Genomic DNA, 17,484 nt, shown 5'->3' with positions numbered 1-17,484 from the left:
TGAAAACGATACCTGTGGACATATTTCTTTAAGCATGACAGATTTATGGCTGTTTATGTTTCCTGGAGGTAAAGTTCACCGGTTTACTGACAGGGGGCAAGAAAGGCTCAGGTAGCCAACACATTTCAGGGAGGTCTCCTCATCTCTTAAAAATCTATTTTTTTCTGGTGTACATTTAGGCAACATTAAAACAAACATGTAGCATGTTTGTAACATGTTTGTTCATAAAACTTAACGAGTGTTACGTCTGTAATTCAGACTATGCATTACATTAATGCACACTGGACTTTGCACTGTTCAATATCCTGCACACCTGTACAGTTTTTAATCACACCTGTACATATTTTGTATTATACGTATTGCATTTATATTTTTATTCTTATTCCTATTTTTTTATCTTATTCTATTTAAGTCTTTTACTTTATTTTATTCTAGTTCTGTGTTAATTGCACAAAAATCACCAAAACAAATTCCTTGTATGTGTAAACCTACTTGGCAATAAACACCGATTCCGAACATATACAGAAAACTATTTAAATGTTTTTCATGGTCAAAGTTGATTGAGTATTCTAAGCCCATATTACAGGAGTTTTGAAGGGCTAAGGAAAAACATCACACTGAATGTGTAGTAAATTATTCTTTTTAAATAACTCTTTTGATTGTGATCGGGTGCTTTTACACCCTTGCAGCATCTCCCGTGTGTGTTTTTGTTGGAGGTATTAACACGTGTTGATACTCTTGATCATGTTTCAGATGTTTATAGGAACATAACCTCCAAACAGCCGCCCAATGTTTGGCATGACACCCGACAGGAGGGGACAATGTTCCAAACCGACACATCATTTCTTTATATAAGACCTTTATGCTCTGGACAGTGGCTGGCAACGCTCACGGTGCGTCTTAAAATAATACCAAAACTCAGGACATGACATGCAGCGAGAATACCAGGCGCTGTACGAGACGAGAGACAAAGGAATTCAAGGTCAGCAGCCTTGAACCTTGATTTAGAAGCAGCTATGTCCGCCGGTGGGTTTACTTTATTCTATGCTGCCACACTGCTGAATATTATGGGATAAATAAGTGTTTCAATACAAATGTCCAAGCTGGGAATACTGTCAAAAGGCCTGGCTTAAAGAGGAAACTCTTCCACTCACTTCACTCATTCAATATCGACGCTTTATTAATTCTTGAAGTCTTGCAGGATGGTTATTAATATGTCCCAGTTGTATTTAATAAAACATTCCTTCCACTAAACATAACTGCTGGAACATTTCAATCACAAAGCTGTGACAGAGAGAGAAGTGTTGATTTGAGTGAAAGTGGAGCGAGAAAGTCAGGCGCACGCCGTGTACTCAGTATGAATATTCCTTAAATTAAAAAAAAACAGGACAAGAGTTTGGTTGTATTCAGTCTTACCTTCTTTATTTTCATAAAGAATAATAAAGAACCCATTTATATATCAGGATATTAAACCGTTAGGGAAGCACACAGAATTATAGCCTAATCAAGCTAATCAAGTCCTAAACTTGTGAACTATTTATCTTAATTTCCTGCTTGTAAACAAACAGACTTCATCTTCCTTTGTGTCCCCGCATGTGGTTAATGGTAACAAATGATTCTTAAAGAGGCATTTAACCTGCTCCCTGACCCAACCTTCACTGTGCCCCCCCTGCTCCACCGCCCACTCAACCTCCAATGTCTTTGGAGTCACCACAAATACAAAAAAGCCTAAACAGCTTTTGGCAGTCACTGGGTCCAGTCAGTAGAGGAGCATCAAGCGCAGACTTGCACGCCGCTGGAAGGATATATTACATTGAAAAAATTAGCAGAAGGCACAGTGTGACCAGACTGCTGCCTGAAAGGGAACAGAGCTGAGAGCACTGAGGACTGTGAGCAGGTAGGTGGCCCGCTAACCGGGGGCAGAATGAAAAAATGTTCTGAGCAGATAGGAGGAATGGATTACCTGTTCTTTTGTAAGTCAGCCCCTGCAAGCATAGTCAGGATTAAAACAATGTGTACTGTCACCGTTTGCATCAGGAAGCTGTCAGCATGTTGTGAGCAGGTGCACAAATAGGAGCAGTAAAAAAAACTCTAAATCGTACATGTAGGTGTGAAATTCAGACATGCTTCTATTTCTAAAAGAGCAGGACTTGCTGTGCTCCGAGAGTGACTTACGGTAAATAGGATTTTTATACGCTATCTAATTTCAGTTGCTCAGATTACCATGTTAATAATTTATTATATACGTTAAACATTGTGCAGGATTTAGTTACATAGAGTACACGCAAATTTGCTGTCGAGTGCATGAAATCGCTTCAGTAAAGCATGCAGGCTTCTCAGTTTGAATTTCACGGTTTTAAATCTGAGAGCTGGATCACAGCATTGAGGTCAGGGCTGTAGGGTTGCTGGGTGATGATGACTAACTCGAGATGGAGGTATCAAATCGATACGCAGCCTGAGCTCCATGGAGGGTGTGGGTTGTAGTTTGGCAGAAAATAGGAGTTCTTTTCACATTAAAGAACAGCGCAGGACTGTGGTTGTTACCGTCCTCACTGTAGCTCTTCTTTCCAATGTCTCTCACAGTGTGCACACGCAAAACCTGTCTCTGAAAAGAGCTGTTAAATAGCAATGCACTCACACTTCATAGAGAAATCATATTAAGATGAATGGGAATAAACAGGCTGATAAAAGCAATACGTCACATATATCACACGGAACAACATACGTGCATCAACTTGTCAGCCCTCAAATGAGCAAATCCACTGGGATGTCCATGTAGCGCCACCCGTGCTCATTTGACACCAAAAGGCCTTGTCATCAGGCCCCGTTTTTTGTGAAGCCACTTTCTGTCTTTAACACTCAGCTGCAGTCGGTGACGTGTTGAGAAATGCAGGGAGAGATATTCGAGGAGCTACCAGATGCCATTTCAGGAGTATGTAGTCAGTGGTGCAGCGATCGGCTGAGGGTGGCTGAGAATCCCTGAGACATGTCACGTACCACCGACACATAAGGCATAATTTGTTTGTCTGCTATGCAGCATCTCAAGCGTCTTTTTTTACAAACGTCAAATATCATCGTCTGCATCTTCTGAAGTCCCCGTATTTCATGCCGTTAATACAAGAAGAGGTCGACTTCAAGTAATGTCAAGGGACGTGTAAGATGAAATTACAGTCATATATCATTGCGTTTCGTCATGCATGGACAGCGAAGGAACCACACCCAAAAGAAACTGATCGTTCTGTAAATGTCAGTGGTTTGTCAAGCAGGAGCAAGAAAGATAATAACATCATATTAGGAAAACATTTTAGATTTACACACAGGTACAAAAGTACAAACATGAAGAGGTGCTTGTGTGGGGGGGGAAAAAAACTCCGGGTAAAGCAGAAATAATGTTTCAACTTTTCGTCTGAAGAAAAAGAGAAAAAGTACGTAAGGTAGTAAGTAAAGTAAGGTAGAAAGTAGTCCCCTGACGGACATTTCTACAGGCAGTTTCTGGGCAGAGCTAACCAAACCTCATGGACATTTTGGAGACAATTTACCATAAAACACTTAACAACAACACTTAACAACTTGAGATAAAATATATATATATAAAAACAGTATAATGAAAATAATAAGAACTTTATAAAGGTTAAACTTGGGCTTGATTGGGAAGGCAGCGAGCACTGATGCAAACTATGATCGTTATTTCCCTCAGAAGGCAGTAACAACTAAAGTAACATCCTATTCTAAAATTATACGGTGCAAAAAGTTCAGATGTTTGACATCAACTTCAGTTGAAAGTAAAAAGTCGTCCGAAAAAAATGAAGCAAGTTGAGTACAGATACTTTAAAACTCTCCTTAAGCACAGCAACAAAGTGATTGTGAGTAACCTACACTCATGATATAAACAGTACATGAAAAGAAAGACATCGGAAGGCGAGTGTGCGTACAAACTGAGGATGAAAAGCTGGATACATATTTTCTTTCTGCTGCAACATTTCAGATAGCCTGTTTCTAAATTTAAGCTCGGTGACTTGTTATGTTTCAGCGGTGACAGCCAGCTAGCCTGCCCACATACTGGTTATATGTAATGATATTATGAAGCATGTTTTAAAGCAACAGAACACCAAACTGCAGCCTGCAGCATAAATCTTTTTAATCTCACTGACAGCAACTGTGGCAGATGCTCAGAATCTATTGACAGTTTTTTGTCTACAATGTCCTTTCCCCCACAAGTCAGTATTCATTAAAATCAGATGAGAGCCTCGGCCAAACATTAAACTATAAATGTAATGAGCTAAAATGGCAGAAGTATTCAGTGGGAGGAAAGAGGAGTGGGTTTCCTTTAATGCAAAGGGACTCCTGCCAAGCTGTCTCCTGTTGCAGGCTGTTTTGCAATTACCATATGTGTTGTGTAGCTCATTTTCACGATCCACCGTGAGCCAAGATTGCTGCCGAAGCCCAGAACCTTCCCGAACATATGCTGGAGCATGTGTACAACTAAAAATAAAACACTTACTTTCCAAAACAGCAGGGTGTATTTTTCAGTGGGATATCAGGACGGACTGTAAATATTTAAAATTCAAGGTCAAGTATTCAAGATAAAGATTTTTGTAAAATCATGATGCAAGTCAAAAAGAGGAGCGTTCACTGCAGCAAAGCCAGGCTCACGTTTCACATTGAGATTTCAGTTTTCTGTGTTTAAAGCCCCGGAATATTTTCCCTCAAACTGTTTGTTAGCATAATTCTTATAATAAAGAATAACTAAGGATGTTTTTCAAACTTGAACCTTGACTAAATAATGATAAATACTAAATGAGAACTGAGCTTGTTTTGTCAATATTTAATATTATAGAGAAAATCAAATGAAAGTTTTCAGGGGCTTTGAAGGTCGAGAGAAGCTGGAGAATGTTTGTAAAATGTAATGTCCTTTGGTAAACCATGCTACAAACGACATTAGAGGTGTATTCATCACAGTACACAAACAAAGTATTTCAAAGGACCGTGCGGTCAATTAGTTAGTGCGACTTTTTAATGCAGCAGGAGCTACATGCTCAATAGCAACCATTTGAAGTATTGCTATACAGATTGTTGCTTTGTCAGCGCTCAATAAAATATGAACAAAATCCTAAAACTAAAACGAAATCCTTTTAAACTAAAAAGCTGTTACATGTTGATAGAAGGTCACAAAAGAGTGATGTTAGTCACACTGAGCATTAGGAGCTGAAGAAAAACAGGACTCACCTCGTCGTTCCAACTTTATTCTCTGAAAACAAACGTTCACAGCTGCAAAGTTATAAAGACAATTATATTAATTACTCACACACAGCCACACCCACTTCAGATCCCTGTCCAATGAGGGGTTAGGACCTCTTAACTTGAGTGTCATTAGGTCAGATTTTACAAGAAGACAAAATAGTAATGGCATAAAGTGATGCATGTGACCTTTGACAACAGAGAGGTATGACTCGTGTAAAATATGAGTCAGTTGTGATCCTCGTAAGTGTCACATTGCAACGGGAGTTTTTATATTGAATTATTTTGGTCTTATGAAGATCTTAACCTAATAAATGAGTATAACAAAGTACAACACAGTATTTCATCTTAAGGCTTAATCATATTGTCCTATTAACAAATAATGAATGAGGCCTGGGAGGCTTTAGTAGGGGCAGTGTTTACAGAGTTTTGTAATTAAACTCTTCACCCCGTTTATTTAAGGCTTTCACAAGTTCCCTGCTTAATTATCGCATCCCTCCAAAGGATTTCTTAGACAGACATCCATCCCATGTCAACAGGAAGTGTAAATGACATTGGTTGCTGCCTCTCACTGATAGGTAAGAGTAACTGCAGTGTGCATCTCTAGCAGTTTAGAGCAACGGACTGTCCGACCAAAGTTTTCAATAAATCTATGAAATCCTCTGAGTGGCATTTTCAAACAGAACGAGCAACTTAAAGCACAAACTATTCTAAAGTACTTCCAAACACGTGACATCTCAAGCTCTAGCAATGATTTGCTAATGAAGTGCTAATTTCCTTTTGTATATTTGGTCTTTTTTTGCTACAGACTCTTCTGAATCAGCAGAGCTCAAGAGGAAGCCAAGATGTGGAAGAGGTCAAAGGTGACCGATCAAACTGCCGCTGGGCAGGCGGGTAAGTGCAGGGTGTTGTACGCCCTCTCTGGTTAGGTAGGTCGAGGGTTGGTATTGCAGCTTTCTCTATCTGTATTTCCTCATACTTGAGGAAAGATGATGAACAGGATCTATCAGAGTTATACAACCAATGTTGATACGAAATTAAGAGTCAAAAAGGCGACTGAAAGATAAGAAACACCTGGGAAGAGTACCGCTTCAGAGATTGCATAAGGTCAGTGTCTAAAAAATGAATCTTTTTCGAAGATGTGGAACATGAAGACATCCCAAGAATCTGTATCAGGATGAGGGTTAACCTTCTCACAAAGAGAAATCAAAGGCAAGAACCACAGCCTCTTTTTATTGGGAGTGAAAGCTGTCCGTATAATAATCATGGCTTTGGAAATCCCTGCTGTGGACAGCGTCTCCTCCACGATGTCCTGGAGCTCGAAGAAAAACCTTTTTTTGTCTTAAAGTATCCGGATGCTATTTTATAACTGAAGTTTTTTGCTATTTGGAAAAAACAAGCAGCAGCAAGTTTGAATATGGCGCCGGTCACGCCATTCATCGCCTCCTCTTTCCCAAAGATTTGATTATGAAGACACCTGTCATATAAACGGTCATTGACATTCCAGATGCCAGAAGATGAAATGCAAATAAGCTGTAAGCACCGAACAACAGCATGATGAAACTCTCCTCTTCTCTTCATGAGGAACAGCTGTCAAATAAATGACATCTGAAGAACGGCTCCGACAAACAGCTGGTGGTTGCAAGAATGATCAACAGAGTCATCACAGAGGATAAATACAACAGTCCCTAGCCACTGCTACAATCGAAGACACAATTGAAAATGAATTGTTTGGTAGAAGACAAAATGAAGGCTTATTGAATTAATTTCCAGCCAAGGTATTTTGCTCATAATTTCTCTCAAGCACTGCGCAGGAATCATCCTGAGGTCAGCCGTGAGAAAATGCCTACGCCAGCTGAAGTTAAGTCTAATCAGTAGTTGCACAGCACAACTGTTTACATGCTGCTGTAACATACTACTAACATACTGTGTTATATTTTGTCTACCACTAACCACTTGTTGTTGTGTGATTCGTCTCTGAATATCAGTCTAAAGTGTGTCTGTGTTTGTGCTCCCCACTCCTGGGTTATACTGCACATCGTGGTGTTTCATGTTTATTGTTTCCATAATCCTGTCGAAGTTCCAAAGTGCCATGGTGCTTTTGTCAGGATTTATATTTACCTGTCCTGTTCCCTCTCCTGCTGTCATGTTACGTGTTAAGTCGACGGTTCTGAGGGAAGTCACCCAGAAGACAAAGGTACGCGAGCAAAAGGAAATCAAATTAAACAAACGACTCACCGTCTGTAAGTGCATGACTCCATGTTGGGTGAGTTGCATGTATGATGTGGTCTTCATCACCCTTTGAAAGGTGTCATCCAAAACGGATGGTTCAACTTTCAGTGTCGCAACAGATGCATTTCATTGTGACATTCTAAAAAACCTTCATACAGTATGAATACTAGCTCGAGGCTACTGCTGCCGTTGATTTCCATGTGTCTACTTCATCTTGTGATAGTTGTTGTACAGCATGTTGGCACAGTTCAGACCGACTAAGTGAACTTGCTCGACAGGGACATCCCAAAGGAGTGGCCCCATCTCTTCTAAAAATCCTTAGTCACCTTAGTTTATCTGTAATATTGTTAAACTGCAAACAGTATGAATTTGGTATCTTTGGAAAGATTACAAGGAAATCATATTTCAGGCAGTGTTTTTATACGATGAACACCAAGGCAAACTGAGGCACCCCTTTAAGTCGCGCAGTCTGTATTCAGCCTTTTCATGCCTGACCCACATGCTCTCCTTAGCTTCACTGCGACGACCAGGACTGTCACAGATACAAAATTGCAATTTCTATGATGCCAACAGTTCAAAGAAGGTCTCAAAGAGAGAACCGTGTGCTGTCAAGTTAACACAGAACACTGAGGTGTTGAGATAATCAGCTGGAATAACACCCATGACCTCTGGTAGCCCTTAAGCCTCACCCAACTCTCGATATCTTTTGATTTCCTGTATTCCTGTGACCATCACAGGATGTTTGGGGCAACACTAAGCCTTTTAAGGAATTGTACTTAAAAGTTCTCACTTAGCTATGATACCATTTTCTAGCTTTAAACCGGACAGCTTCTCAACGACAAAAAGCAGAGGTGCAGTAAAGTCCTAGCAGCCAAAACTGGTCAAATAAACATCCAATGACAGTGGTAGAGACACAGTGAGTCAACAGGTTTTGACACTCATGCATTAATTAGCTCACTTAATGATTTTGTGAGGTAAGCCAGGGGTATTTATAAAGCAGCCTTTACACACAAAGGTTTTTCAAAGTGCTTTAGAAGCAATAAAAAGTATGAAATTAGAAAAACATAAAGCTAAAAGAAAGTAAAAAGACGAGAGCACAGAGCGATAGAGGATAGTGAAGCACTCTGCTGCAGGCTGTGAACTGGTGCCATGTTTTATATTGCTGTCTTATCATTTATCATGGTGAGGAGTTCTTCTGCTCATGGAGTTATGCCGGCATTGCCTTGTTCTATCAGGAGGCATTGTGAACAAGCAGCTGCAGCCTCAGGCTGATCAACTGCATTTCTTTGGCCAAATATCAAACTCATGTAAATGTTAGATATCCCAGTCAGCCAAAAAGTGGAACATTCTACAACATCCTCTGCACTCATATTTTTGCGATGTCATTTTTGTTGTTTGCACTTGATATTTTGAAATCCAAGATAAAATAGTCTGCAGATGTTCCAGGTAGCACCTGCATCAAGGGGCTGCACACTCCTGTCCTTCTGGTACCATGTGCAGCTGCATCCAGCTGCCCCCCCACAGACAAAGAGAAAACAAAGACTGCAGGCCTTTTTCACACTACATACAAACTCTGACTGGAAACAAATAAGACGAGGTATGGGAAACCATGCCTTCATTACTTAGTTTTAAAGATGATCAAAGTTAGAGAATATCGTCTGTAAGCGATAAAGTCGGTTTATTCAAGTCCCAGTCAGTGAGCCAATGGTTAAATTTAGTGCTAAATAATCTAAACAATACAAACTCAGATACTTTGTTATGCTTTCATTTCAAATTAACTGCAAAATCTATTTACTTCAAGACATGCCTATAAATGCTATATCAAAGGATGCCATCACACAATGCAAAAGCAAGAAAAGGACTTTGGGAACTGAGTTATTGCAAACATAAGGTTGGGACATTTCCAATATTCTGACAGAACTCTTAGCAGTCCTTCAGTCCAAGGTGCATATAAAAAACATAATATGAACTTTGGTTATTTTGGGCGACGAGTATTTCAGACGAGGACAGAATGAAAAAAAGCTTTTTAGCGACAGAAGCCTGTGTACATGCTTATCCATCTGCCAGCTGTCAAGATTAAGATATCAAGAGTCTGGTGATGGTTGCAAATAGATACCATCATATATAAGTCATGTTAAATCTGCTCAGGAATAACAAGATCCTCATGAATCTTTCTGTACCAAATTTATGCATAATTATTCTCCATCAAATACTTTTTGCTGACTGACCCATGAAATCAATGTCTGGCTTAAACACGCAGCTTTAATTGCTGTTCTACATTAATAGGCTGATCCATACTTCCATGCAAACATCTGGCTTTTAACAATGTCCACCGCAAAACTCATGTAGTGTTATCAGCTCTGCAACACACAGCTCATGCTGTTGTGTAGCATCTGACGCAAGCAATATACCTCTAATGTGCTTCAGAATGCAAAATGCTGGGGCACCATGCGCATCTCTACTTACTTAAACTACATATTCTTTAGTTTATATTCTGCCTGTTACAGGTCTTTCTTGCCAAGAGAAAATAATTAAAGACCAGGGATCCCTGGACCAGCTGAACCCCTGTGATCAGCATTCAGTGAGGCCCCCTCGAGATTACTGTTGGTTAGTCCATATTGGTTTTCTCGGGGGTTTTGGGGACGTATGAAACACTTCAACCTGCATTGATGCGTCATTCTGAAGTCTTAAATAGTTTAAAGAGTTAACTAAGTAGGACTTGTATCATTTCAACCCAGACACACTCTGGAACAAGTGAGGACATTGTGTCCTCAAATTTTCTCTGTCTTGGGTGCTCAAAATGTTCACTGTGCTAGAGAATAAAACTGCCGTTACAATGCAGTTGTCAAATGTCATGACTATACAAAAGTAAAATATATTTCCTAGTTATATATTTATCATAAACAAAGTGCCTTGTTTCAAGTATACAGCTGCATTACAAATACAGGCCTTTCTTAAGCTTGAATCCAAGCGTCTCATAAAAGCAGAGAAGTAGAAACATGTAATCTTGTAATGTTTATCCAAAATAATTTATTTCTTTTAAAATAAACAGTGCTCTGTATGTATCGACTAAGCCAGAGATGAAACTTTGTGTCAACTACTATCTTAAAGAAACCACATTAAAGTTAAAGAGGACCTATTATGCTCGTCTTTGTTTACAGTCATACTGTTAACCGACAGTATTCTTGATACATGTTTGTGCACCTACTTTCAAAACAGTCAACTTGAGGAGTAGTAGGCATGTAATTTACTCAAAGCTACAAATAACCAATGAGGCAGCGTCAGAACATTTCCGCTCCAGTTGAAGATTTGGCCCCATAACAGGGGAAATATAGAAAACGTTTAAAAACAAAATCCACTGTTTTGTCACATATGTAGTTTTGATGTTTATTGTTAATGAATCACAGCAAATTCTGTTGAGTCTATAGTTGGTTTGTACCTCAGAAATCCTGGTACTGACCCTGACCAGCTCACAGATCACTAGTTAAGTTAATCCATAAACAGTTCCTGAAGAAGGCTGTGAAAATTAACCGGAATACCCGGAAGGGGTAATATTTGTGGGTTGCCAATAAACAAAATGATCCATACTTCAATTGCACAAAGAAAGAAAAAATGTTCTTCCCTTTCAGTCTGCAAACAGCATTAAAACGAGGATGACTTGAGGGGCTGCATTAAGAGCCAGTATAAGAGTCCCAGAATAAAGCTTGGAAACAGCATAATAGGTCCTCTTTCAATATGAATTGTCCAATATTCAAATTGGTATTAACCACTTATGTTTTCAACATGACATAAACATCAATGTTTATGTCAAGAGTTTTGGATTTATTACAACACAGACTATGAGCTTATCACGTCTGATACTTACGTTTATGAAGTCACTTGTGGGTGCATGTTCACATTGTTATTGAACTCTCAGTACTAATATCAAGAGGCCCATGAGGAGGGAAAGGATGTTCATAGATAACTTCTTTTACATACGTCTTCATTAAGAAAGTTGCTTCAAAATGTACTTCAAACACAGACTTTTGACCCTACAGCTGTTTCTACAGTACACTGCTCAGTGTGAACACCGCTGTGAGGGTTAAGTTTCCCAGCGAAACACGGGCGATGTAATCTGACTCGCCAGCATTTTGTTAGTGCAAGAAAAACAAACCTTTGGCAGGGTCAGATATGAGGTTGCAGGAAAGTTATGCTAATTTGGTTTAGAACTTTTGCAATTGCTTGTGTTATTCCAATTTGGATGTCACTCTTTGTACAGAATATGCTGCATATGCATAAATAATCACACATTTAATGGTGTAAGTTTTACTTTAGGTTGTTATTTTGTAAAAACATGTTGCTTATTACAGATATACACTTAAGTTAAGTCTAAGTTTCACTGACTTATTGGGTCCTTTGCCTTGGTTTAAGATGTGCAGACGTTTTAACTGAATCTGACGACTGTCTTAGTGAGCCCTTCAAGAAAGTCTTTTTTGCCATTTCATGTCTTCATGAGTATGTTGTGTCTTTAAGTTGTTCCCTTTATATGCTGGTCTAATTGTACATCTTTTCTCTTGATTTGATCAGGCATCAAGAAGAAGTCGAAGGTGCCCGGTGTCATGATAACACAGTTTAAGGAGGAACTTCCAGAGGGAATGTCAACCCCAGATTTCACCCGCAAACCCATCGCTCTGACTATTCAAGAGGGTAAGTCTTCTTGTCTTTGAGAGATGACTGTTTAAAAAAGAACTTTCTGTTTCACATTCATTTCACAATTCTCAGACAGTCACATAAATACCTTGACCTAAGTCACCAAATGCAATAAGCATGATGTAGAGCGGATGAGCAGCCGTCCATACCATAAACTGCATGTTGACAACATTATCATGATTATTATTTGACATGATATGCATGCTTACGTAGTGTAGTATGAGAGCAAGATTCGTCCTACACAAGTTCCACTTTCTAATTAAGGACAAGAGCTAAATAATTCACACAGTTAGTTAAAAACAAAAGAAGCAAAACGCAGGGGGACATACTTACTCATTAAGAATCATGGAAAACACATCATTATGCTTTTTCAATTATGTGCATTTTGGTTGAGTTTGAATGTAAATGCAACATTGCTGTCTTAACAAAAGATATTATCCTTTAATAAAGAAATACTATTTTTTTTTCCCATTCCAGGTAAATTGGCAGTCTTTAAAGCCATTGTGGTGGGCACCCCAACACCTGTCATAACATGGAGCAGAGCAAACGGAGAAATCCATTTTCACCCCGACATGTGTCTGCAAAAGTATGATGACGTAACCCACGAGCACACTATTGAGGTGAGCTTTACATGTAGTCATGCATGTATAAATTATGAATTATCTACAACAAAGGCTAAAGGCATGGTCACTTAACATTTATATTCAATGTAATTAAAGTCGAGGTAAAATGAAACATGTCTTTTTAATCCTTTTAGTTCACCCCGGTAATATTGAGCATCTATTTGACGATATAGGCCAAAAAAAAATACAGAAAATCCATTTCTTCATATTCTTATATCAAAATCCGATCATTTTTTCTTCTGGTAAAACTAAATTCCACGCGTGCTTACGTAAGTTAGCACCAAACAATTTCAACCAATCAATCTGCAACATTTAGCCGCAGAGCACCAAGAACGCTCGGTCAGTTAGCTAGCTACTGCGCTGTGGAGAACGTCTGTCTACGCCCACTTCTCAACGATCAAATCAAATCCCTCTAATGATATGTCCCGCCTGCACGTCCTGTTTCACTTGGAAATACGTCACGATACGGAAGCCAGATACTCTCGAAATGCCCTTTCAGCTCGACTTTAACATGCACATCCATTGGGCCAAAATAGAACAGAAACAGGAAACAGACACTTGTAATGTAACAGCTTGACTTAACATAACTCAAACTGCTCTCAGTGACAATAAAATGCCGTTAACCCTGTGTTTGCACTTCAATAGTTTCCTAAGGTGGCTCCGGAGGATGCTGACACCTACAAGTGTTTTGCAACAAATGAATATGGAAGGGCTATGTGCACTGTGGTCCTGAATGTTATTGAAGGTACCATTATTTTATTCACCATGTCTCTTAAGTGTGTTAAATACTGTAGCATTATTTACCCTCATGCTAAGTTGGCACATTTGTATTGAATTGTGAAACACGAAGAACTTAAATGAAGCTGCTTTTGTTTTTTACAGTTGGATTCTCAAAGACTAAGGAACTTCAAAAGAAACAAGGAGAAGGTGAGGTTTTGAATAAAGACCCTTTAAGAGTTTTTGAAGAGACCGCCTATTTTCAGGCCAAAGTTATCACAAAAAGAGATATAATATACACCGCCCTTGCCCCCGTCAGACACAATTAGCTCTCAATATCAGACGAGCGAAACTGCAATTAAAAACACATTTTTACAAAAGAACTCTTCAGGGAATCGGGCAACCAGCCGTGAACAAAGATAGACAGAGGTTGATGGTTTTCATCTCAGCTATCAATATTAGGGAAGATGCAGCAGCTCGGTTTCTGTGTGCTTTAATCTGGGGAATCTATTCTCATAGCAACATGACATTTTATTCATTAATTGGAATTATTAGGAAAAATCTGCCTGTTGTGGTGCATCTGTCACAACACAGCATTGCCACCGTGTGTTGACACTTGACACATAATTAGCTCTAAAAAAAATTGCCTGAAAAATGGGAACATGAGCAGCCAGAATCCTGTTAGGCAGTAAAAACCCAACACAACGTGCTCGGGCTGCATGGTTTGCATAATGGCTTCCTCTTGCCCAAGAATATCAAAGGAACTTCAGGCATTAGTAAAATCAGGCCGGTATGTAAGGTTTCTCTGGCCTGTTAATGAGACAGCTTAACATAATGTTTGATCATTCAGATAACGTGTGTGAGGAGCAGCACTTTTTTTTCTTGCTGCCTTCTTTGACTTTGCAGCAGCCTTAAATGGGATACTCTGTAGGGTGCCTATTAGATAAGATTGGACCCTTTCCTATTTTAGCCATTAAACAGAAGACATAGTTTGATATATAGAAAAAAGAAACCAACTCCTATGAAGCTTTGATAAAACTCTTAAAAAAAAAAAAAAGTTAGATTTTGTGGGGTCAGGATGGATTTTTGTTTAGCTTGTGAATGCTAGATGTCTTCATTTTAACAATCACAAGCATGAACTGTTTCTCTTGCAATACCATTTTTGTTTCTTTAAATTGTTTTAGTTGTATAATACATGTGCACTTTAAATAAAGTTAAATAGAACCTGCTCATTTGTATACTATGTTTAAAGACAAAGCATGACATTCAGTGATGGACTGCTGTTTATTATTATGGTTCCCAGATGTAACAGACTTCAGGAAAAAACTTAAAAAACGGTGAGTGAAATTTTGTAACTTTCACTTTTGTAAATATAAAATATATAAATATATAGTATAAGCCTTTTTTCATCATCAACACGTTGGTGTGGCTGAATACATTGACAGTAATGCTGATGGAACACGTGAGGAAAAGCCGATGGAGCCAGAGGAGAAGGTCTGGGAAATTCTCCTTAGTGCAGAGAAGAAAGACTACGAGCACATCTGTAGCGATTACGGTATCACAGACTTCCGCGGTATGCTGAAGAAACTCACGGAAATGAAAAAGGAGAGAGAGGAGGAAATTGCAGAGGTATGTGACATTCTGGTTCTTCTCTGATTCCAACAATGCTGCTCTCTTCATTTCTTTAAGTAGCCCATTTTTCGTAAGAGTTTGGTGTCTATTCTGTAGTATCATTAAGTATTAGAATTTCTTGTGTCTTTTGTCTACTGTAGTTTGTATCACATATCAGTACACTGAAGCATATTGAGGTCAATGACGATGACATGGCAACAATCGAGATAGACATGGACATCAAGGATCCTATGAGCAAAATCTTCTTGTACAAGGTGAGGCAAGAAAAACTGTCTTCAAATATCGTGCTTCGCTGTATTTTATCATCTTTTATTAAAAAAGTAACAATTTCTTAAAACTCTGCAGGATGGTGTCATGGTTCCCTTCACCCAAGAGTTAGGGGATGAACAGAAGCACAGTCTGAAACAAATTGGCAAGAAATATGTCTTCCAAATTAAAAAACTAGGTTCAGAAGATGCTGGACTTTACTCTGTGGATGTTGGGGGTGTCAATGTTTTCTCCACAAATTTTAAAGGTATGTCCTCTATGAAGTGATTATGATTGCATTAGGTTTAAGTATATTCATTTACCATCCAAGGACTGCTGATGTAATAGTGCTAGAAAAAACGAAGAAACAGATTTGTGTTATAAAAAGTCTGATTATCCCCCCCCCCCCCCCCCGCCCCCTTTTCTGTAACCCCACAGTACCGGAAGTTGACTTTGCGGTCAAAATACAAGAGGTCAAGGCAGAAGAAAGACAGGATGCCATCTTCCAATGCGTCCTTTCTGCACCTATGAATGAGCTCAAATGGTATGGCAAAAGCAGCCCTCTGTCAAATAGTGAGAAACATGAAATCACTGTATCTGAAGATATGCTTATCCACAAGTTGGTTGTGCGGGACTGTATGCCTCTGGATGGCGGTATATATGCTGCTGTAGCAGGAATCAAATCCTGCAATGCCTGGCTCGTAGTTGAAGGTGAGAAAATGATTCTCTCACTTCCTGTTTCGTATTTTCATTTTGTGGTACCAATTCAGATTGCATACATCAAAACAGATACATAAAATGATTACTTGAGGCTTAATGTAAGTTAAAACTTATGTAAACTTTTATATTCTTTTTTTAATAGTTGACAAAGATCCTGCCAACAAAGGCAAGAAGGCAGCCCGCAAAACTACAGTTGCGGGAGGCGGTAACGATGAAGATCTTTTAAAGATAGCGAAGGAACAGCAGGAAAAATATCAGAAAGAAATGGAAGAAAAATTGGAAATGGCCAAGAAGGCTCAAGCTGAGAAAGAAATTGCAGATGCAGCTGCCAAAGTAGAGGCTGAAGCTGCTAAAAAGGCTGCAGCAGAAGCTAAAGCTGCGGCTAAGGCTGCTGCAAGAGCAAAGAAGGCAGCAGCTGGCAAGGATGCAGCTGCAAGAAGAGCTAAAAAAGGTGCTGCTGGTGGTGCCGACTCAGCTGTAGATGGTGCTGGAGGCGCTGGTGGGGCTGGAGGCGCTGGAGGGGCTGGAGGTGCTGGAGGGGCTGGAGGCGCTGGAGGGGCTGGTGGTGCAGGTGCTGGAAAAGGAATTGGAGCTGGTGTAGGTGGGGTGGGAGCAGATGGAAGTGGAGCTGGAGCTAAAGGAGGAGCTGGCGGCAGAGCTGGGGGCGCTGAAGGTGAAGATTTTGAGGGAGAAGATGATTATGATTCATTTGAAGATTCCGATGAATACTCAGATGATGAAGAAGGAGGAGGAAAAGGAAGACGAAAGGGAAAAGGAAGACGAAGGGGAGAAGGAGGAGAAGGAGGAGAGGGTGGAGAAGGTGGAGAAGATGGAGAAGATGGAGAGGGAGGAGAAGGAGGGGAAGGAGGTGGAAAACGCAAGAAACGTGTCAGAGATGGTCCACTTGTTCCAGACAAAGTAGAAGGTAAGACATTCATTTCTGCTGCATTGTATGTTGCCCTCCTAACATGTAACTGTTGTTCTCTTCTTCTGAAGGCTTATTGGGTTGCAATATGTAGCTGTCTCAGTAAAAGCAGTTCATATGTTGTTGTTTATGTCTTCTGTGTTTTGACATTAGTCTCTTCAATTCTTTTGTCTACATTTTACATTTCTCTTAATGTCTATCATGTTATTGTTTTCTGTCTTTTCCATGTGCATTGAGTTTCACGTTCACCAAAGTCTTTAATCCATGAATTTTTACTTAAATTTCTTACTTTTGACGAATTTTGAATGAGTAAATACATCACATTTAAGTGAGATTCAAGTCATAATTAAGTACAATAGAAGTAAATGAAGACAATGAAGTATGCATCATTACAGTCTGTATAAAATGGCTATTTATTATCACTAATAGGAGATTATAGTGATGAGGAAACCACAAATCAAC

General features: G+C 39.4%; 1 protein-coding gene across 1 annotated transcript in view; it reads left to right on the top strand.

Moving 5' to 3' along the window:
- The first annotated feature begins 1,763 nt into the window (after positions 1-1,763).
- The window catches only part of LOC138605566 (immunoglobulin-like and fibronectin type III domain-containing protein 1), a 28,006-nt gene continuing 12,285 nt past the window's right edge, over positions 1,764-17,484 (top strand). Inside the window, 14 exon segments of the mRNA XM_069677915.1 lie at positions 1,764-1,897; positions 6,047-6,132; positions 12,037-12,156; positions 12,637-12,779; positions 13,428-13,527; positions 13,665-13,709; positions 14,803-14,836; positions 14,945-15,128; positions 15,272-15,385; positions 15,477-15,645; positions 15,816-16,088; positions 16,240-16,487; positions 16,813-16,968; positions 16,971-17,022. Coding sequence (XP_069534016.1) covers positions 6,084-6,132; positions 12,037-12,156; positions 12,637-12,779; positions 13,428-13,527; positions 13,665-13,709; positions 14,803-14,836; positions 14,945-15,128; positions 15,272-15,385; positions 15,477-15,645; positions 15,816-16,088; positions 16,240-16,487; positions 16,813-16,968; positions 16,971-17,022 — 1,687 coding nt within the window. The 5' untranslated portion in view covers positions 1,764-1,897; positions 6,047-6,083.

Source organism: Semicossyphus pulcher, unplaced genomic scaffold (genome assembly GCF_022749685.1).
Source record: "Semicossyphus pulcher isolate SPU_LCO1_2020_fin unplaced genomic scaffold, fSemPul1.0.p SCAF_3, whole genome shotgun sequence".
Taxonomy (NCBI): Eukaryota; Metazoa; Chordata; class Actinopteri; order Labriformes; family Labridae; genus Semicossyphus; species Semicossyphus pulcher.
The sequence above is the reverse complement of the archived record's forward strand: the minus strand, read 5'-3'. Positions and strand labels throughout refer to the sequence as shown.